This window comes from Hemiscyllium ocellatum, chromosome 42 (genome assembly GCF_020745735.1).
Source record: "Hemiscyllium ocellatum isolate sHemOce1 chromosome 42, sHemOce1.pat.X.cur, whole genome shotgun sequence".
Classification (NCBI taxonomy): domain Eukaryota; kingdom Metazoa; phylum Chordata; class Chondrichthyes; order Orectolobiformes; family Hemiscylliidae; genus Hemiscyllium; species Hemiscyllium ocellatum.
Window position 1 is genome coordinate 22,112,764 of NC_083442.1, and position 22,945 is coordinate 22,135,708.

Below are 22,945 nucleotides of genomic sequence, written 5' to 3' on the forward strand. Positions count from 1 at the left end.
AACAGGTTCATCAGAAATATCTATAATTCAGGCCACCAAGGCCAACTGTGGTAGTCTGAACATGTGCCATCTCGGCTGAGATTAGCCAGCATGACCCAAATCACATTTTGGACCTTCAGACAGTGAACTTGGCTGAGCTCTTCACTGTACTCATGAAGTTAACAATTTTAGCAACTTTCAGAACATTGTGAAGTATTGGCAAAACTTGGTCATCCAATCCCTACAGCTTGGGAACAGTCTATTCAGCCCACACTGACCATCCAAAGAGCATCCCGGTCAACCCACCCTCTCCCTGCATTCCCCATGGCCAACCCATGTATCCCTGGGCACTATGGTCAGTTTATCCTGGCCAATCCACCTATTTTGCACGTCTTTTGGATTGGGAGAGAAAACCAGAACATACAGATGGAACCCATGCAGACTCGGGGTGGGGGGGGGGACATGCAAACTCCACACAGACAGTTGCTTGAGGATGGAATCAAACCCGGGTCCCTGACATTGTGAGGCAGCAGTGCTAACCACCAAACCAGCCACTTGGTCCAGTTATGGGATTCGAACTCATGACCTTCAAAGCTGAGCAGCTTTGAAGTGTGAGGAGAACTGAGGCTGGGATTTTGAGGAGGCTCCTTTTGAAGTTGTGCAGTTGGGCAGGGGTGCGAAGGAGAGGGGTTGTTGGTGGGGAAACGAGGTGTAACAATGAAACTTGAAAGTGGAAATGTATAAAGAAATCTTTTTCGGCAGTGAGGCAGCGATGTAGTGTCACTGGCTGAAGCAATCCACATAAATGAGCAGCTGATGACAAATTTACCAGAAGAGGTTGTGGTACAAGTCATGTTCAGGATGCTGAAGCTAAACACTTGACATGACAGAAGCAGAGGTCAGTCCAATCCACCTTTTCACTTGGATGCCTGCCTCTGACCTGAGATGTTATGGGCATTCTCTGTACAATTACTCACTTAAACCCATCAATCTCTGATCTTGCATCAATTCTTAAATCGTGTGGAATTTTCAGCTCCCAGAGATTAACCTCAGCTTCTCAAGACTCTGCGCATATTTGAAATCTTTCATTCCTGGCACCAAACCAGTAAAACTGCTTTGTATCCTCTGCCAAAGTCTTGTCACCCTTTGTAAGGTTCAGTGCTGAGAGCTGAACGCGGTACTCCAGTTCAGGCCTAACCAGTGTTTTATGAATGTTTAACATCATTGCTCTTGTGTTCTATTCCTCTATAACTGAAAAATAAAGATTTTTTTTAATAGCCTCATATCACCTCCTGTTATTGCAATCCTTGAATCTTGCCTCTCCTTTTCTTCCTCCTAAAGTGCATCATCATCTCTGTACTGCCTATTTGCCAGTATTTTCATCCTGAGCTCAGTGTTTAATTAAGCTGGTCTGATCACACATTCTTGTACCGTGCTTCATTGCTTCACCTTGTGGGTGGAACTAGTACATCAAATGACTGACTCACACAGGCAGGAAAGATTCCATATGAATCTTGGGACTCTGGCCCTGTAAGCATGAATCTTCTCGAATAGAATATAAACTCTACAATGTGGAAACAGGCTATTTGGCCCAACGAGTCCACACCAACCCTCCAAACATCCCACTTCGACCCATCCTCCCTACCTTGTAACCCTGCATTTCCCATGGCTAACCCCCTGCCCTGCATATCCCTGGACTCTCTGGGACAATTTAGCATAGCCAAGCCACCTAACCTGCATATCTGTGGATTGTGGGAGACAATCCACACAGACAGTGGGAGAATATGCAAACTCCACCCAGACAGTCACCGGAGGCTGGAATTGAACCTGGGTTCCCTGCTGCTGTGCTAACCACTGAGCCACCGTGCCACGTTATAAGTTCAAAGTTCAAGTGGTTTACTTACAGAACTTAGAATTAAAGCAATCTTTGTGAGAAATGAGATGGACAGGCATTAAAACCTAATATTACATGGAGGTCTGTTTCTCTTCTCCTAATATTTGTTGACGAGCAAGATCGACAGTATTGTACATCTCCGGTTTCTATCACTCCACCTGCTCCTGGGCCCCGAAGTTTGGAATTCTGTCCCTGAAGCACCTTGCCTTTCCATTTCTTGCTCCATCTTTACACCCTTATTAAAATCAGCCTCTTCAATCAAGATATTAGCCATCTGCCTCGATATCTCTTTGTGTCCTAGTGGTTTAATACGTTGGAGGTGCTGTATAAAAGTTCTTACTGTGGCCATCTTCCTGAGTATATGTTGAATAGTCTCTGTCTCTCTGTCTCTGTGTCTCTGTCTCTCTGTCTCTCTGTCTCTCTGTCTGTCTCTCTCTCTCTCTCTCTCTCTCTCTCTCTCTCTCTCTCTCTCCCCAACTAAAACAAATCATTAACCTATCCTTGCTAACAAATTCTGTTTCTCTCTTCAAAATGTGTGTCTGCTTCCCTCCAGCTGTGGATTTCATCTTCTTCATTTGGGTTATGTAAAAATACTATTCCAATAAATTTCAGGCATTTTAAACTCAGTCTCAGATAAATGAGAGTCCCCAGCACAATAAATACTGCCTCTAATTTGACTCTAATCTTGTAATCGTACCCTAAGGAGCAATAAGAGTGGCAGGACTGGGAATGGACTGCAAGCTATTCCACTGAGTCACAAAGGATGAATTGCATTTTAGTCAAAAAAAGATTTATATGTGTAACAAATTCATTCAGGGATATAATTAAATGTTCAATAATAATTTTATTTAATCTCTGTATCTGATGGTAACTAGCTGTCTTCATTAAAGTATAAATTGCCCACCCCGCCAACTAGTTATGACAAAGTTCTTGGCAGAAGCCAGCTCTCTTAACTTGCGATCAAAATACCAGCAAAGTGAAAGAGAACAGTGGAGCTGCTGCTCCATAGAGTCACACAGTCAATTAGTAAGAATCCGGTCTTAAAAGCTCGTCTCAATAATGGTGACCATGGCAGCCATCACTGATTGTCATGGAAACCCATCTGGTCCAGTAATTGAAGAAGAGCAAAGAACTGCAGATGTTGGAATTCAGAGACAAAAAGAGAAATTGCTGGAAACGCTCAGCAGGTCCAGCAGCATCTGTGGAGAGAAAGCAGATTTAACGCTTTGGGACGAGTGACCCGTCTTCAGAGCAGAAACATTAGGGAAGTAAATCAGCAGTCCTTACTTGCCTGCCGATGTCTGAAGTCGCATGACATTAGGTCTCAAAAAATGCATGGCCTGTAAGCAGTCAATGCAGACAGTCAATCCAAGTAATATTTTGTAAGTTCCACTTTGGGAATAGAACCAGTCTGACTCAAGATTGGGATACAGACAGACTCGAACCTATACCTTTAATGCATTGTCTGAGCTGAGCTAGAGTCATGGAGATGTACAGCAATGAAACAGACCCTTCGGTCCAACTCGTCCATGCTGACTAGATATGTCACCTTTTGTTATAAAACCTTAAGTTATCTTGAGAATGTGACTTAAAAGAAGTTCTGGGATTTACCTAAACCATCAAACCCATCCTAAAAGATGGAAGACTTAACAATCTAGGTTTGTACAATGTATCTTTGTATTGTTGTAATCTTTTGCTATAAATTCTGTGTCGCATGGTCCTGCTTCACAACCACCTGATGAAGGAGCATCACTCTGAAAGCTAGTGCTTCCAAATAAACCTATTGGACTATAATCTGGTGTTGAAAATGTGTTGCTGGTTAAAGCGCAGCAGGTCAGGCAGCATCCAAGGAACAGGAAATTCGACGTTTCGGGCATAAGCCCGATAAAGGGCTTATGCCCGAAACGTCGAATTTCCTGTTCCTTGGATGCTGCCTGACCTGCTGCGCTTTAACCAGCAACACATTTTCAGCTCTGATCTCCAGCATCTGCAGACCTCACTTTTTACTCTATAATCTGGTGTTGTATGATTTTTAACTTTGTCCACCCCAGTCCAACACTGGCTCCTCCAAATCTTAATTTCTTTTGATACTTTTTTGTAACTCAAAACGGTGCCAGACTGTGGGACAGAACACTTTTCACTTTGTCTTCCTTGACGTATGTGACAGTAAAATCACTCATTACCACAGTCGAACAGCTTTAAAAAGCTTATGTATTCTGTGGGTCCACTGCGTCTCCTGACTTGGGGATTCCTTCAGGACGCATTGACTCCCAACATGGACTTCAAGTTGATTGCAATGTCAGCCGAAATCCCCTCTGCTGCAAGAGAACAATTGTCTCGTTCTTTGGGAAACTTCTAAAGGTGAAAGGTGCTGGATTGGAAATTGAAATCCTGTCCTGCTAGATTGATTTCCCATGGTTATCTGCAGTTTCAGCGCAGTTTTGATGCAGGAGATGAGAAAGGATCCCAATTTACCGTACTGACTTCTTCTTTCACCATTAGAGGCACCAATGATTTTTAAAAGGTTTGACATTGAGTTTTTAAATGGACTGCTCGAGCAGTTGTACAGGATGGCATTGTGCTTGATTTGCTAAGGGAGAGCTTTGGCTTAATTAATACAAAACAGCAGACACCCACGCACAATCTGCTATTATTGATGTGCCCCTGTGTGGAAGCTGCAGTTTTAACACCTAGTGTCTCGGAGACCAGGGAAAGGCACAATTGCTACCAGATAAGCCAAGTGTAGCAATGGAGGGATTGCCCTGTCTTGATGTGAGCCTTTAGGGGCAGAATGTAGCAGGTACGACCTATGATTTTGTTCCTGTACATTTTCATGATGACACATCGTTTTTTTTTCAATAGTCCTGTCATCTCCAAAACAAAATGCTCGCGCATGTCTCAGTTGTTTCAGTGTTTCATGCCTGCATTCTTGTACTCCAACAACAACTTGCATTCACATAGCAACTCCGAGGTGGGTAAACTTCCCCGGGCGCTTGACAGCGGGGTTATCGACTCTTAGCCATGACCAAATGCATGCGGGTAAATAAAAGAGAGGAGTAGATTTTACAGAGTATAATGAAGAAGAGAAAGACAGAGAGATGCAAATATTTATGTAGGAATTTCCAGAACATTGAACCCCTTTTAGAAATATGGCTAGCAGTAATCGAGTAATGAAAAGTGTGATTGGGAAGGTTTTGTATCCTTAGAGGTTTACGTGAGGGGAAAAGGAATATATTGTTGGGAGGATGTGCTATTTGCCTCTCTGAATTGAGGCTGGGCATATGAAAGTTTGTACAACGTTGAGGAAGTGCTATCCTGTCATCCGTGTCATCTTTTGAACCAACTCTGAGACTTTAGCAATTGCTCCTTGTAGCATTGGCAACGCTCATGACACCACCGGAAGAAGAGAGCTCTATCCTTGCCATTTGTCCACTATTCCCGCTTTTCCCATTCATATGATTCAAACTTTCATTTATGTAACATTAGGATAAAAGCCACTGTAGCCTGACAAGACCGTTTGAGAGAGAGAGAGAGTCGACTGATTGTACTTTAACCTGAGGGTCACCACACCTCACGTGGGGGATGAGGTTGTGAAGGAAAGCCTTCATGGTAACTTCAGCCAGTGCAGGAATTGAACCCACGCTGTTACTCTGTGTTGAACACCAGCCATCCAGCGACCTGAGCTGATTGACCTCTTTCATTTATGAGATGCCTGTGGGACAGGAAAGTTTAACACCTGTTGCTAACTTCATGCTCTATGATAAGTTGGAACTGCACAGCAAGAGGCCATTCAGCCTATTTTGTCCATGCCAGATGAATAAATGAGCTGCCCTTCTAATCCCATACTGTAGCACCTGTGTTATAGCCTTTTTAAAAAAATTCATTCATGCAATGAGGGTGTCACTGGCTAGACCAGCATCGCTAATTGCTCAGAAGGTAGTTAAGAGTCAGCCATGTTGCTGTGCGTCTGGAGTCACAAGTAGGCCAGTAAGGATGGGAGTGTCCTTTCCTAAAGGACATGATTTGGAGATGCCAGTGTTGGACTGGGGTGTACAAAGTTAAAAATCACACAACATTAGGTTGTGTGATGTTTAACTTCCTGAAGGACATTAGTGAATGAGTTAATTTTTTTTCCCTGATAATTGGCTATGAATAGATCTTTCTAAAACTGAATTCAAATTCCATCATCTGCCAAGGCAGGTTTTGAACCCGGGATCCCAGGACATGAGATGAGGTTCTGGATTAATACCACTAGTTCATTGCCTCCCTGTAGATCATGTGGTCTTTAAGGTCTCAACGCTTCAGGTGCTGATCAAGGTTTCTTTCACTTGAATTGAGGGCTTCTGTCTCAACCACCAAACTGGGCCGTGATTTCCAGACACCCACAACCTTATGGAGGAAAGGATTTTCCTCATGTTCCCTCTAATCCTTCTACCAAACCAACTTTAATCTGTGCCCCGGTAAATTACCTCTCTGCCCAGACAAGCCCGATTTCCTTGTCCATCTTCTCTATTCCCCTTTGTTATTTTGTACATCTTGATTAGATCAACCCTCAGCCTCCTTGTTGTCACAAAAATAACCTTGCTGTGAACAATCTCCCCTCGTAGCTGTACACAAAACTACTTCTGTAGCCTAGCCAGTGTCTTGTATAGTTCCAGCACCACGTTCCTGCTTATGTTCAATACCTCACCCAGTGAAAGAAAGCATTCCATCTTCCATTCTCCAACTCTTTTTATTCTCATGCATACCATCTTTAGGGACGTACACTCCAAGGCCTCCCTACTACCTCTACCCTCTCAATCCTCTCCAGTTTGTTGTGTGTTCACTTGCTTTGTTTGCCCTTCTGAAATCTACAATTCCTCACTTCTCTGAATTCTATTCAACATTATTTCAGCCAAATCATTGATCCATTCCTGCATTGATAGCCACCCACTTCAAAATCAACTATGCAGCCATTAATGTGTGTCGCCTGCATACTTCCTGTCATAGCTCCCAGCTGATCTCAGTGGCCCTAATGTGGAATTGGCCATTTTGGTGAGATGCAGGAGGGCAATTGGTCTTCCAGAGATCAGTGTGTCCGGTATTCACGAGACTAGTGCAGAAGTTAGGGGGCAGCATGGTGGTTCAGTGGTTAGCACTGCTGCCTCACAGTGCCAGGGACCTGGGTTCGATTCCAGCCTCAGGCGACTGTCAGTGTGGAGTTTGCACGTTCTCCCCGTGTCTGCGTGGGTTTCCTCCGGGTGCTCCGGTTTCCCCTCTCAATCTAAAGATATGCAGGTCAGATGAATTGGCCAAGCTAAGTTGCCCATAGTGTTCAGGGATGTGTAGGCTAGGTGCATTAGTCATGGGAATGTAGAGTAATAGGGTAGGGGAATGAGTTTGCGTGGGTTACTGTTTGGAGGGTTGGTGTGGACTTGGGCCAAATGGCCTGTTTCCACATTGTAGGGACTCCATGATTCTATGAAAATGGAGGAGAGAGACAAATAAGCCAGAAGATTCCTGGGGGAAGGAGTTGGGGACCACGTGTGGTGTGTCTCTGCACATGAGACTAATATGAGCAACGTGTGCAGAGGACAGTAAAACCTTGCAAAGGGACATAGATAGTTAAGTGAGTGGGCATAGATCTGGCAGCTGGAATACAATGCTAATAAATGTGAAGACATCCATTTTGGTAGGAGTAGGAGTAACTCCCCAACTCCAAATCATCTGTAGAGTTACTCTACAGCACTGAGGAATGTTCACTGTGGCTGGTCCTTTTGTACTTCAGACAGATTTCCTCCCACTTCTCTGAATCCAACAGTAACAGCATAACCTTCTGTTCAAGGTATAAGAATACTTGGACGAGGAATCAAATGTGGGTTGTCGGCCACACCAGGAAAGCTGTCACTGAGCTCCTCTATCTCACTACAGCTTCTGGTACTCACTGACTTCCTTTTCTCTGTCTTTCTTTCTCCCCCTCCAGGGCAGCATCTGAAGTTCCCCGTGGTGGCCTTATGGTTGACGATCGGTCTCTCAATTTGTCTGCTGGGGCTGCTGGCCGCCCTGGGATACGTGTGCAGACGGAAGATCCGGCAAAGCTGCGAGGAGAACAAAGCGGGTATGTTCAGTGCTCGGGCTCCCTGTCCCTCTAACTACCCCCCCCCCCACCCGCTCTCCTTCCCCCGCCCCCACCACCACTGAAAACAGTGCGGCTTTCCCAGGATGGCCTGGGAAGCAGACTGACCTCTTGACCTCCTTTGCACCACTAGCACCGCCATTAGTCAGCTGAAAGACCAAGACAAAGGTCATTACATAAACCCCACACTAGCTGCAAATCTCTGCTCTTCTCCAGTGATCGGGAGCCACTCAAGTCTTGGAGGGTCTGTCTGTCAAAGAATCCACGTGACTCCTTCCTCTCTCTCTCTCTGATGAGAAGCCACGTGCTTGAACAAGATTGAGTGCGTAATTGCACTTTCGATGGGGGAAAGGGGGATATGTTCAGGAAATGGAACCTTTCTAGGTTTCGCCAGAGAGTCAAGGCTGCCCACAATTTTGAGTTTAAACCGAGGGCCAGTTCCTGCAGCAAGTTCTTTCTGACTAGTTTAAGGTAAAGGCCTTGCTTGACCAATCTTGCAGATGTTCACATCTGTGAATGTATTCAGAATTAGCTCCATAACAGCACCACAGAAAATGACCGCATTACAGATTGTAAATTGTGGCGAACCAGCCACGATGTGGTCAAAATGACAAAGTATTTGCAGCAGAGAAACAGGTCGTTCGGGAGGTCTTTTGGTGCAGTGGGCAGTGTTCCTGCCTCCAAGCTAGAAGCTCTGGCTTCAGGACCTACTCCTGGACTTGAAGGCGAAGGAGCATGTGTTCATAACAAAACCTCAACAGATGGATTAACATGCTGGTGAATCTTTTCAGGGTGATAAGGCTGGGAGGGAGCCTTCTAGTCAGCCATATTCTGCCGATGGACTGGTGACCTGTTTCAGGAAAAAAGTAGCCACAAAATGGACATTAGCTCATGCTAGTACCAGTGCGTCATTTCTCAAGTAAGGAGACCAAAATGTCATGTAGTACTCTAGGTATGACCTCACCAGCACCCATTACAGCTGCAACCTAACCTCCCTGCTTTTAAACTTAATCCCTTTAGCAGTGAAGGACAGAATTCTATTTGCCTTCCTAATTACCTGTTACACCTGCAGGCCAACCTTCTATGATCCATGCACAAGGACACCCAGGTCCCTCTGCACAGCAGCATGCTGCAACTTATTACCATTCAAATCATAGTCCTTTTTACTGTTACTCCTACCAAAATGGATATCTTCACATTTATTAGCATTGTATTCCAGCTGCCAGATCTATGCCCACTCACTTAACTATCTATGTCCCTTTGCAAGGTTTTACTGCCCTCTGCACACGTTGCTCATATTAGTCTCATGTGCAGAGACACACCACACGTGGTCCCCAACTCCAAATCATCTGTGTAAATAGTGAACAATTGTGGCCCCAACACTGATCCCTGGGGCACACCACTAGTCACTGATTGCCGACCAGAATAGCACTCATTAATGTCCACTCTTTGCTTCCTGTTCGTTAACAAATTCTCTACCCATGCTAATGCATTACCCATAATGCCTTGCGTCTTTATCTTCTATAGCAGCCTTTTGTGCGACACCTTGTTGAAGGCCTTTTGGAGGTGAGGTTGCAGCTGTAATGGGTGTTGGTGAGGTCATACCTAGAGTACTACATGAGTACACCACATCTATTGGGTCCCCCTTGTTCACCGTGCTCTTGATGTCTTCATAGAATGCTAAAACATTTGTTTAGCGTGACCTGCCCTTCACTAACCCATGCTGCGTCTGCCCGGTGGGACAATGTCTATCTAGATATTTTGCTATTTCTTCCTTGATAACATTTTCCTCACTACAGAAGTTAAGTAAGCTGGTCTATAATTCCCCATCTTTTGTCTACCTCCCTTTTTAAACAGCGGCATTGTTTATCTTCTCATAGACCCGTCGCTACCTATCCCCCAATCTCTCTGAAAAACCCACGACGAAACACACCTCTTAAGACTACAGCATCGTCACACTTTGCTCAAAGGGTAGTGACCCTGTGGAATTGTCTGTCCACAGAAGGTTGTGGAGGCCAAGTCACTGAATATGTTCAAGCAAGAGAAACATATTTAGGTTTTAAGTGCCATGAAGGCTTATGTGGACAAAGCGGAAATGCAGTATTGAGGTAGAGAATCAGCCAGAATCATGTTGAATGACAGAACAGACATGAAGGGCCAAATGGCCTACTCCTGCTGCTAGTATCTGTGTTTTTCAGAGTGATGCAATGTGGTCAAAGTACTAAGAACTTATGGCAAATACAGTTCAAGAATACTATTGATGATATTCCGGTGAAGATTGCAGAATCAGTGTGATAATTGGTCTGACTCTTCATTCCCTGACACTCCAGCTCAGAGTAGGTAAAATTTCCTGCAACAAATTAATCATTGTATCTGCTGTATTACACTCTAGGGTGAATCTGTACAGCAGAATCCTGCGTGATTAGCTTTTTAATTTGTATTTTTTGCTGAATTAACTATGTTCCACCTTTTGACTAGAGCATTCTAATCAATTTTCTAACTGATCCAGAAAGACAACAATGGCATCAACAGATTTTCACAGTTGCCTTTATGTTGAAGAACACACTGGATAAATCTATTTGTGTGGGTGATGTTCAGGGGTGCATTAGTACAATTGCTGCAATACCAATTGAGATGTCCTCCCCACACTCCTGGAACCAGGTGGTACAAGCCTAGTTGCTCTGCATGCCCTCTGACATAGATTAAAGTGGTGCTGGAAAAGCACAGCAGGTCTGGCAGCATCCGAGGAGGAGGAAAATTGACGTTTCGGGCAAAAGCCCGTCATCAGGAATAGAGGCAGGGTGCCTGCAGAGTGGAGAGATAGATGAGAGGGGGGTGGGGAGAAAGTAGCATAAGAGTACAGTAGGTGAATGGGGGTAGGGATGGAGGTGATAGGTCAGAGAGGAGGGTGGGGGAAGGTAGCAAAGCGTACAATGGGTGAATGGGGGTGGGGTGGGGATGGGGATGGAGATGATAGGTCAGAGAGGAGGGTGGGGAAGGTAGCAAAGAATACAATGGGTGAATGGGGGGGTGGGGATGAAGGTGATAGGTCAAAGAGGAGGGTGGAGTGGATAAGTGGGAAGGAAGAATTCTCCTTCCCCTACTTCATCCCAGCTCCAGCCTTCCAGCTCAGCACCGCACTCATGACCTGTTCTAACTGCCTACTTTCCTTTCCACCTATCCACTCCACCCTCCCCCCCGACCTATCATCTCCATCCCCAGCACCCTTCACCTATTGTACTCTATGATACATTCTCTCCACCCCCAACCCCCTCTCATCTATCTCTCCACTCTGCAGACACCCTGCCTCTATTCATGATGAAGGGCTATTGCCCGAAACATAGATCATCCTGCTCCTCGGATGCTGCCTGACCTGCTGTGCTTTTCCTGCTGCTTAATCTAGACTCTGGTTTCCAGCATCTGTAGATCTTGTTTTTACCTATGCCCTCTGACCTCTCAAACGCGCGCATGAAGAACTTGGGCTCAGCTTTACACCTGACAGATGGACACCCCTGCCCTTTCCCTCACAGGGGGTGCACACAGCAGACACCCTCCCCATGCCAAGCACCCAGTGTGAAGTCCAGCCTATATAGATCATGGTGCTCAATGCAAGAAATCATTGTCACACAGTCCACAATGATACTAAACAGACCAAGCAGTGGCGCACTTGTGCTGTCACTGGGCTAGAAATCCGGAACCACGGGCCTGTGTCCTGAAGAACAAGGTTCGAATCCAACCATGGTAGGTGGTGAAATTTGAATTCAATAAAAATTGGGATTCAGTAGTTCATCCAATGGTGATGTTTGATTGTTATCTCAACAATTATCTAGATCACTAATGTCCTTTAAGGAAGGAATTCTGTCATCCTGATTTGTCTGGCATACATGTGAGTCCAGTCTGCTGCCTGGATGACTAGGGATGGGCAATAAATGCTGGTCCATGAATGATGCCTACATTCAATGAATGAATCAAAATTAAATAGTGGGAGTCCTGCTTCGATCCTTCAGACTGAGAAAAGAAATATATGATGGCGAAAAAGAAAGGCTAGATCCAACTCTAGCAGTAGCCCTACTTTCACATACACCCACTATGATAGTATCTGCTGGTCATACGTAGACACTGATCAGTGTCCAGGGGACCGCAACCTTTGTAATCTCTTTGTCCGTTAACAAATACCAAGAGAGAGCATCCTTCTGACAGATAAGGGAGTTATAGGCCAGGGGAGCAGGCTGAAAAGTGGAGTTGAATCTGTAACAAGATCAACCATGACAGCGTCCGGGAATGAAGACCATTTATCCCACGGATTCTGAAATCTTCATCGGAATATCATCAATAGTACTCTTGAATTGTATTTACCATAAGTTCTTAGCTCTTCCTTTATTGCTATAACAAATTTATTAAAATATTTGATGCTTGGCTCCAACCATTTGACAATCTAGGGTTTACTGACATTGAATTTTTGCCTTTTCCTTGCTTCCAATCCTTGGTATACGTAATGATAGAAGCAAACATGACTTATGCAATACCTAAATAGTTAGCACAGGATCTACTGCTCTGAATGCAGAACCTGGAGTTGTCTCTACCAGGGAGGCAAAACTCAAGAAATCCACAAAGCTCTGAAGAGTCATCAAGGCTGCTTTAATTTGGAAAAGAACTATAACGCATGCCTGCTGATTTCACAGATGCACAGCCAGAGATATGTTTGTAAATTGAAAATGATGCTGATAAATGCACACTGAAGTAAATAGTCCTCATGATGAGTGTATGAGATTGGGAATTATAGAATTATAGCTTTTAGGATTTGTTATTTGTTAACGGACAAAGAGATTACAAAGGTTGCGGTCCCCTGGACACTGATCAGTGTCTACCTATGACCAGCAGATACTATCATAGTGGGTGTATGTGAAAGTAGGGCTACTGCTAGAGTTGGATCTAGCCTTTCTTTTTCGCCATCATACTTTTCTTTTCTCAGTCTGAAGGATCGAAGCAGGACTCCCACTATTTAATTTTGATTCATTCATTGAATGTAGGCATCATTCATGGACCAGCATTTATTACCCATCCCTAGTCATCCAGACAGCAGACTGGATATCCATAGGCAAACTAAACGATTGCATTTAGCAACTGTCTGCTGTACAGTCAATACTTACTAACATATGTCTTGACTAACGTAAGCAAACCTTTAAGAAAGACATTAGATGTTTGTACCGAGTCGCTCCTTTTTCAGTTCCCTAACCCGTTCTTCAAACAAGATACCATTGCAGGAACAAGAAAAGACTCCATTATCTTTCTCTCTGTAGATAAACAGGATTCAAGCAAAATTACCTTTACCTCCATTCTGCACGTTCACAGTGTGCCCAATCAACCTTACGTTACTGTTAACGGACCAGACCAAACCCTCAAAATATATTAAGAAGATAGTCTAGAGCTGAACCTTTTCTTGTTTTAAAGTTAAATGTAAGGTGTTGCACTCGAAATGCAATTCAATAGGTCAAATGACCAGATTTGAAGCAAAACCCACTTTATTCATCCACTATAGTTAAAATACAACAAAAGAGAAACATACAGAAAAGATTTGGCTTAGTTGTAACTCTATCAAAATGCTTAACCAAATAAGCGATACAGTAACTATTATTAATTAACTGTTCCAATATATTAACATCCCGTAAAAATACCTTTGGCAAAAGGCAAATTTGGAAAAACAGTTTATCTCACATGTAACTCCAGCAGTAGGAAGAGAACGCCCAGCTTTTAGCTGTAACCGTGAGAGGGAAAAACAGTTTCCACGTCCAGCTTCAAGACCTCAGCAACTGCTCTTGAAAACCGAAAAAGCGAAAAATTGTGGTTCTGTGGGAGCTTAACCACACCCATTCAGGCTGCTTCTATTGTTCCAACTTTTTAAAAAAAAACCTCAAGGTCTCATAGACTGTTTACTCTAGTGGCTCTGCGTAGACAGCTTTGTGTATCTGCCTTAAAACTTTTCTTCAAAATAAAACAGGACAAAATATACCTCTTATAGCTATAATATCTCCACATTACATTCAGAGCATCTTAGGAATAACAGAACTTAAAGGTTTTAAGGTCAGCAAGGAATTGTGCAGTTTTTGTTTCCTCCTTTACACTTTCCGAATAAGAGGTATGTCTCTCTCAGGGTTTTTAGTCTGTGAATGTATCTGCCCTAGAGAGCAGTGTCATTTAATTTATTCCAGGCAGTGTTAGATTCTTAACAGATACAGAAGTTGTAGGCCAGAGGAGCAGGCTGAAAAGTGAGGTTGAGCCTGTAACTAGATCAACTGTGACTTTGTTGATTGGCCTAATGCTTTTCCTAAATCCGATTTTTAAGGATATGTGGCCAAGGGGAATGGAAGGGGCAGCAAATGTCTGCTCACAAAGTCTCAGGCATCATTGATTCTGGGGAATGGAGGACAATTAATCAGGTATGGGATGGGGACCCTACAGTCGTCTTTCATTCAGCTCAATTAAGTCCAAGATAGGATAGCTAGTGAACAGACTTTCTGCCTTGATGTCAATAGAGTGAAATTCTAATTGAATGTTACAACCTGCCTACTCTGTGTACTTCCTGTTGTGCTCCCTATGCACAGACCAATATCTTCAGCAGAATGGCGTCCCCAGTGGCCCACACTGGAAGTGTGTGCCCACTCTGAAGTCCATTTTTGGGGTCACTGTCTCCGCTCATAGCACCAATAAGCATCAAAACAGGTGGAGCTGGAACATAAGAACGTAAGAGCTAGGAGCAGGAGTAGGCCATCTGGCCCCTCAAGCCTGCTCTGCCCATTCAATAAGATCATGGCTGATCTTTTTGTGGACTCAGCTCCACTTACCCACCTGCTCACCATAACCCTTACTTCCTTCACTGTTTAAAAACCCATCTATCTTTGCCTTAAAAACGGAATAGCATCAACTGCTTCATTGGGAAGGAAAGCTCAGATCTTATAAATACTAACGCCTCGTCTTTCTGTGTCATTTGTGTGGTTCAATTCAACTAATTTAATAACTTTTTGCTGAGACCAATTTTTATTTATAGATTTGATATACAAGTGAATAATTTATTGCAGACACACATGCATAATGTATGGTTGAGACGAAACCAATCCTTTGAAGAGCCCACAGAGTTTTTTTTTATTTCCTCGGATTTTGGGGCTAAACCAAGAATAAAATGATCAAAAACTCCACATCAAAGAGCTTTTCAAATAAACGTGGAAGTGGAATTGGAACAGCTCCCAAGAATATACTCGTAAACTCTTGCGTACAAGAGATAATGCACTGATTGAAGCTGTGTAATGATTGTAAAGTCAGGGAGCTTTATATCTTTACTTCCTGAACTACCCACAGACCAATATAAACTTAAAACAGACCTGAAACAAAAACAGAAATCGCTGAAGGAACTCAGCAGGTCTGGCAGCATCTGTGGGCAGAAAGCAGAGTTAACATTTTGAGTCCAGGGCTACTCTTCATCAGGACTGTTAGTAACTGGAAAACTCTGGTGCTTATGTCAGGAGAGAAGGAGAGATGTGGGTGGACATCGATCCCAGAGAGACAGAAATATGAAAGGGATAGGTAACCAAGGCGATAATGGATAGTAGGTCAGGACAGAAGGAAACAAAAACTGAAGAACAGGGGCTGCTGGAAATCAGAAATTGAAGTAAAATGTAACAGGTCTGGCAGCATCTATGTAGTAAAAGCAGAGTTAATGTTTCAGGTTCAGTGACTTTTCTTCAGAATTACAAGTCAGAATTAAAAATTACACCATTGGCATTTCATGGTTAAATAATCTATTATTCTGTCAACATTTCCAATAGAGTTAAGTTGTTCCAATTTCTTTATTTTGTTATATTTTAACTGTAATGTATGAATAAAACCGAGAGACGATGAATATACACAAATGTAAATCTAAGGAAATATTGCTTAAAGGTGGAAAACCCACTGAATAATTTAAAATATAAGCAATTAAAATATCACAAAAGAAAGAAGAAATTGGAATAACTTAACTCTATTGGAAACATTAACAGAATAATAGATTATTTAAGTATTAAACACTAACTGTTCCAATATTGTAAACACCTCCTTGGCAAAAGGCAAATTCAGTAAAATAGATTACCCGACAGGAAATTCTCTAGTCCAAGAGGGAAAAAAGTGTGTGGTGCTGGAAAAGCACAGCAGGTCAGGCAGCATCCAAGAAGCAGAAGAATTGAAATGTCGATTCTCCTGCTCCTCGGATGCTGCCTGACCTGCTGTGCTTTTCTAGCTTCACACTCTCGACTCTGATCTCCAGCATCTGCAGTCCTCACTTTCTCCAAGTGGTAAAACGTCAAGAGAAACGTGTGTGTGAGAGAAAGAGAGAAGAGTAGTGAGAGGTGCACTGCAGCTTCCATCTAGCTCCAAGACTCCAGCAAATGCTACTAAAAGACTAAAACTAAAATTCCTGGTTCTGTGAGAGTTGGCCACACCCATTCAGGCCTCTTCTATTGTTCCAACTGTAAAAAAAAATTAAGCCATTCAGCCCATCGAGTCTGCTCTGCCATTCAATCATGGCTGTTAAGAAGAGGTGGTAAAAGCAGATACAAGAACAATGATTAAGAGGCAACTTGACAGATACAGGAATGAACAGGGAATTGAGGGATACAGCTGCATAGAGTCAAAAGGTTTTAAGTTTCGAAAGGCGCCAAGTGTCAGCGCAGGCCCGATGGGCTGAAGGGCCTGTTCATTGCTGTTGTATTCTTTTTTCCTTCCTTGGGAGGGTGGAACCAGGACATGAGGGATTTGAGTATGAAGATGGGAACTTGCAGGCAGGTTACTGAGAGCTGGATTGGTGGGTGAATAGGGTGCTTGGTCACAGCTTGGCTTGCTGAAAAGTGAGAGGAATGGTGGAGCCAACCTGTGATACATAGGAAAAAGGTGCGGCATGGTAGCTCAGTGGTTAGCACTGCTGCCTCACAGTGGCAGGGACCTGGGTTCGAATCCAGCCTCTGGCAAGTGCCTGTGTGGAGCTTGTACATTCTCCCCGTGTCGTGTAGGTTTCTTCCGGGTGCTCCAATTTTGTCCCACAGTCCAAAAACGATGTGCAGATCAGGGTGAATTGACCATGCTAAATTCCCCATAGTGTTGAGCGATATGTAGGTTAGATGCATTGGTTAGGGTAGAGGAATGGGTCTGGGCGGGTTACTCTCCAGAGGGGCGCTGTGGGCTCGTTGGACCAAATGGCCTGTTTCCACACTGCAGGGTATTCTACATCGTCCAAGTGGGAAGGTGCGCTAGCATTTCTGGGATGCTCATTGACTCTCCATCAAGCTTCCTGCTCAGCATCCAAGCTGCATCCTTGGCTGTCCATTTCAGGAGTCGCGACATGATGGTGGGAAAGAAAATGTTAAACTGATGTCATTTGATGACTAAATGAGATGTTAAAGTAGCTGTTCAGTTGGTTAATTAATGAGTCAGTATTTGCAAAGGTGTGAATGGGGGTCATCAATCTGCTGCCTAAGCATTCGTAATTAACTAATTGAATTAAAATTATGTTTATCAAATACATAGCAGCATGAGTGGAAATAGTGGGTGGGGGGGGGATGTGAGCGTGGAATACGATCAATCTGAATGGATTAAACACAGTTAAGCTGACGGTGATGTGAAGCAGATGGCACATTGAAGGGCACTGACAAATTTCTGTACAATTCTGCTGAATAATTCAAAAGTGGAATTGGGAAAACATGTAATTGCTGCTGAGCTGTCCTGCATTAGCAGCAGAACATTAAAACTTATTTGTTTAACATACGCAGCGTCAACTGTGTCTCAGTCAAGATCTGTGTATCAAGATCTCAGTCTTGTCTGAGTGGTAAGTCTGTGAGTTCAAGTCTCATTCCAAAAACCTAACAGATATTCTAACCTGACACTGCACTTCATTATAGAGTGCCAAGTGCAGCACTCTAGGATGTTCGTCTTTTGGATAAGTCATTAAACCAACATCCTTGTTAATTACATTGTTAAAGGCTTGTTATTGTCATTGTTAAGATCAAGAGAAGCAGCTAGTGTGAATTAATTGCAAGTGAGGACATACAGGGACTCGTAGGGACCCCAGGGCTCCTTTGCTGCAGTGGTAGATCCCTACCTGGTGGCTTAGTTGTTAGCACTGCTACCTCATGAGACCTGGGTTTGATTCCAGCCTTGGGCAAATATCTGTGTGGAGTTTGCACGCCCTCCTTGTGCCGGTGTGAGTTTCTTCTAGGTGCTCCAGTTTCCTCTCACAGTCCAAAGCTGTGCTGGTTAGGTGGATTGGCCATGCTCAGTTACTCATAGTGTGCAGGCATGTGCAGGTTAAGTGGATGAACCATGGAAAATGCAGGGTTATAGAGTGGGGGCTGGTGTAGGTCTGGGTGGGCTGCGCTTCAGAGGGTTGATGTGGACTCAATGGGCCAAATGGCCTGCTTCCACTGTGAAAGGATTCCATGATTCTACCTCTGGGCCAGGAGGCCTGTTCAAGTCTCATCTACTCCAGAGGTGTGTAATAACAGGTTAATTATCTAGTAAGCACTTTGGGGTATGTTGGATGAGAGCTATGAGACTGAACAAGTCAGTAAACTCTCTTCATTCCAGAAGTATCTGTGTTTTCTACCTCACCAGCTGATTTGGAGTCTATTAACAATCCTGCCTTCCCTCTTAACTGTAACCTAGACCAAACTTTTTGTTGCTAGTTTCAGTGTCGTGTAAGTAAACTTGTATTTCAAAACAGCATGCATGGAACTTGTCGAGAGCACGGTGCTGGAAAAGCACAGCAGGTCAGGCGGCATCCGAGGAGCAGGAGAATCAATCAGCTCATTCCTGATGAAGGGATCTTGCCTGAAATATCGATTCTCCTGCTCCGCAGATGCTGCCTGACCTACTGTGTTTTTCCAGCACCACACTCTCGACTCTGACCTCCAGCATCTGCAGTCCTCACTTTCACCAATGGAACAACTTGTGTCTGCATGTTGAGAATGTAACATTGCATCTTCATGTATAAACATGCAAATATCAATTTGAACTCTTAACACTAAATTTCAAGATGCTGAATGCCAAGTGTCATCTAATTGACAGAAGATTTTTCATTTGTAAGCTCCACAAGCTTGTCTTGAATGCACCAATATATTAACTTCTACGTCAGGAAGTATTAAAGTTTTAACGTGGTTTGAATAGTTTGCTATGTAATGAACAGAACTGATCATGATGGGAAACCTTAATTTTGCAGAATTATTTGCTGTTGCTTGCCGTTTGCAGTGAGGAGTGGACAGACGACCTTAAAGTTTAAACAACAGGACCTTTAGCCACAATACTTCAAGATGATATGCAAAATGAGGACCTGAGATCCTGGCTGAACCAGCTTAGGAGAAAGTGAGGACTGCAGATGCTGGAGATCAGAGTCGAAAGTGTAATGCTGGAAAAGCTCAGCAGCATCCGAGGAGCAGGAGAATCGATGTTTTGGGCATAAGTCTGTTGAAGGGCTGATGACGTTCCTAATGCAGGGCTTTTGCCTGAAATGTCGATTCTCCTGCTCCTTGGATGCTGCTTGACTTGCTGTGCATCACACTCTCGACGCTGCATCAGTTTAGTAAAACATGACAAATGGAGTGACTTCTGTAATTTAGCTGTGACTGGACTGGTGGCTTTTGAAGAAAAACAATAATTGAATTGTTTAGCTTTGCATTTGATCCTCTCCTATTTGAGCAAGTCCCTTTAATTGAACTTGTAACTTAGCAAGAACATTAGTTGTTCTTTGTTATTGGCAGATTTATACAGAATAACTTAGTAATACAGCTGAAATAGGCCATTTGTCCCATCTCATCTGTGTTTATACTGCACACAACAGTCCTCCTACCTCTCTCTTCAGCTAACTCTAGCTGCATATCTTTCTATTTCTTCTTCTTCCTCCTGCACTTAAGAGGCATAGAGATGTACTGCAAGGAAACAGACTTTTTGGTTCATTTAGTCCATGCATGCATCCAGATATCCTAAGGTCATCTAGTCCCGTTTGCCAGCATTTGGCCCATATCCCTCTAAACCCTTCCTATTCATATACCCATCCAGATGCCTTTTAAATAATGCAATTGTACCAGTCTCCACCACTTCCTCTGGCAGCTCATTCCATACATATACCACCCTCTGCATGAAAAAGTTGCTCCTTAGGTCCCTTTTAAATCTTTCCCATCTCACCTTAAACCTATGCCATCTAATTCTGGATTCCCCGACCCTGGGGAAAAGGTCTTGGCTAATCACCCTGTCCATGCCCTTCGTGATTTTATAAAGCTCTATAAAGTCATCCCTCAGCCTCCGACCCTCCAGGGAAAATAGCCCCAGCCTATTCAGCCTCTCCCTGTAGCTCGAACCCTCCAACTCTGGCAACATACTTGTAAATCTTTTCTACACCCTTTCATTTTTAACAACTTTTCCAAGTTCTTAACAATTTTAAAACTTCCAAGTTTTATGGGTGGCACGGTGCCTCACATCGCCAGGGATCCGGGTTCAATTCTAGCCTCGGGCAACTGTGTGGAGTTTGCACACTCTCCCTGTGTCTGTATGGGTTTCCTCTGGGTGCTCCAGTTTCCTCCCACAATCCAAAGATGTGCAGTTCAGGTGAATCGGCCATGCTAAATTGCATAAAGTATTCAGGGAAGTGTAGGTTATGTGCATTTGTCAGGGATAAATGTAAAGTAATAGGTTCGGGGAATGGATCTGGATAGGTTCCCCTTTGGAGGGATGGTGTGGACTTGTTGGGCCAAGTGGCCTGTTTCCACACTGTAGGGATTCTATGAATATCCTTCCAGTAGCAGGGAGACTTCCTCAAAAATGTACCAACTACTCCAGCTGGGAATATGTGTCAAATTTAAGCTGATCTCTGGGTGAAGATTAGATTACTTGCAGTGTGGAAACAGGCCCTTCAGCCCAACAAGTCCACACCGACCCTCTGAAGAGCAACCCACCCAGACCCATTCCCCTACGTTTTTTACCCCTTCACCTAACACTACGGTCAGTTTAGCATGGCCAATTCACCTGGTCTGCACATTTTTGGAGTGTGGGAGGAAACCAGAGCACCCGGCGGAAACCCACGCAGACACGGGGAGAATGTGCAAACTCCACACAGACAGTTACCTGAGGCGGGAATTGAGACCGGGTCTCTGGTGCTGTGAGGCAGCAGTGCTAACCACCACACTGCTCACAAAATGTTGCTCTTAAATTCCTCTTGAGCTTAATAGTGCCTATCTTGTATTTACAGCTTCGAGTTTAGGTGTTGCGGTAAGCTTAGATATATCCTCTGTGCCAAAGACTCCCCCAACCCGTCAGGCTACTGCTGATTCCTGAAGAAAATAGTCCCATCCTGCACAAGTTGATTGTTCTGATATCATTCTTCCAAACTTAATTTGCACCTTCCGCGTCAGTGAGTCTGTTTCCCTTTTTATAATGTTGAGACCAGAACTATGCACCTTCATCCTAAGTGTAATCTAAACAAAGCTCTGTGCAAGTTTAACGTAACTTCTCTTGTTTATATGCCTTTTCTTCGAGAAACGAGCATGTAAGCTGTGATGTATTGTACACAGGCCTCTGAAGTATACAGCTTCATACTACTTTAACTCAAGTACTTTATATTGTTTTGACATATTCCCCTCTATACGATATCCTGACATTTTCCTATGACTAATGTGACTGAATAGAGTACTGCTCTGTGCAAGTGGTGAAATAGATGTGCCCCTTCACTGACATAATTTGTAAGGCATCGTTCTTGGAAACAGTGGTGTTTTGATTGCTTTCTGGAAAAGAAATTATGTTTGCCCTTACGCACTGCAAGGAGATAAATAAATATTAGCTCCACCTTCCAAATAAATTCCTGCATGCAACACAGGATATCTCATCTGTTTACAAATACTTTTTGTAGTAACATGGAAAATATACAAGCCATTAGAATTAGTTAAATTAATTTGTATTTTTATTAATTACCTAGGCCAGTATATTACTTACTACTAGTAGAGTCAGCTCAAGTTGCTATTTTCACATTTGGGATTTTACTCCCATATTACTTGTATTTGAATAGTGGAATAGCCAATACCAGATTTATTTATTATTATTCATCTTGTTTGCTGTTCTGCTCCTCTGACCATAAATACAATGCTTGTAATGCCATCTATTTGAAACACATTGCAAGGTGCAACTCCAGCAGCTTGCATTTTGATGCCAGTGAAGACAGCAAGATGTGTTCAGAGAATAGTAATTGCAACAGATCTACTGTTTCTAAGGTAATAAAGTGTCCCTAGGGGCTTCAAGGGAGCATTATCAGGCAAAGGTCAAAGAAGGAGAATTAAAGACACCACCAGCTTGTCCAGGGTGGCAGCATCTATGGAGGATAGAGTGTTACAAAGACAATTGCATAGCGATGTCCAGAGCTTGAGACCCAGGCAGCTAAAGGCACAGCCACTGATGGTGGGGCAAAAGAAATCTAGGATACACTAAGTGCCAGAGTTGGAGAAATATGGAGGAATGCAGAGTCCATGGAAGTTTATTGCATATTCATTCTTGGGATAGGGGTGTCGTTATGTGGGCCAGAATGCATTTGCCATCCCTGTTTGCTCTTGAGAATGTGGTGGTGAGCTTCCATCTTGAATGCTGAAATCCATCTGGTGTGGGTACACCCACAGTTTTGATAGGAAGGGAGACTTATAGAGCCAGAGGAGGTAACTGAGATCTTGGAGGGATTTGAAAATGAGGCCTAGAGTCTTGCGCTAAATAATTTCTAAGCTTAATTTGATGTAAGGGTGACGTGCTTGAGCAACCAAACGCTTAAATATAACAACTTGGATTGCATTTCTACATAGAATTTGTCTTCCATCTTGGCTTATTTTGATATTTAATGCCACAAACATCTACTTTCTTTCAAGGCTTTTGAGAAAACTGGTTTCGCTGTGGCATTTTGGCCTTGGTTC

The 22,945-nt window shown here is 43.5% G+C and overlaps 1 protein-coding gene across 5 annotated transcripts in view; it reads left to right on the forward strand.

Annotated features, from left to right (window-relative positions):
* cd276 (CD276 molecule) overlaps positions 1–22,945 on the forward strand; it is a 346,648-nt gene that overhangs the window by 239,726 nt on the left and 83,977 nt on the right. For all 5 annotated transcript variants that reach the window (XM_060853775.1, XM_060853772.1, XM_060853771.1 and 2 more), the window contains one exon: positions 7,836–7,970. In XM_060853775.1, coding sequence (XP_060709758.1) covers positions 7,836–7,970 — 135 coding nt within the window. The remainder of the gene's footprint in view (positions 1–7,835; positions 7,971–22,945) is intronic.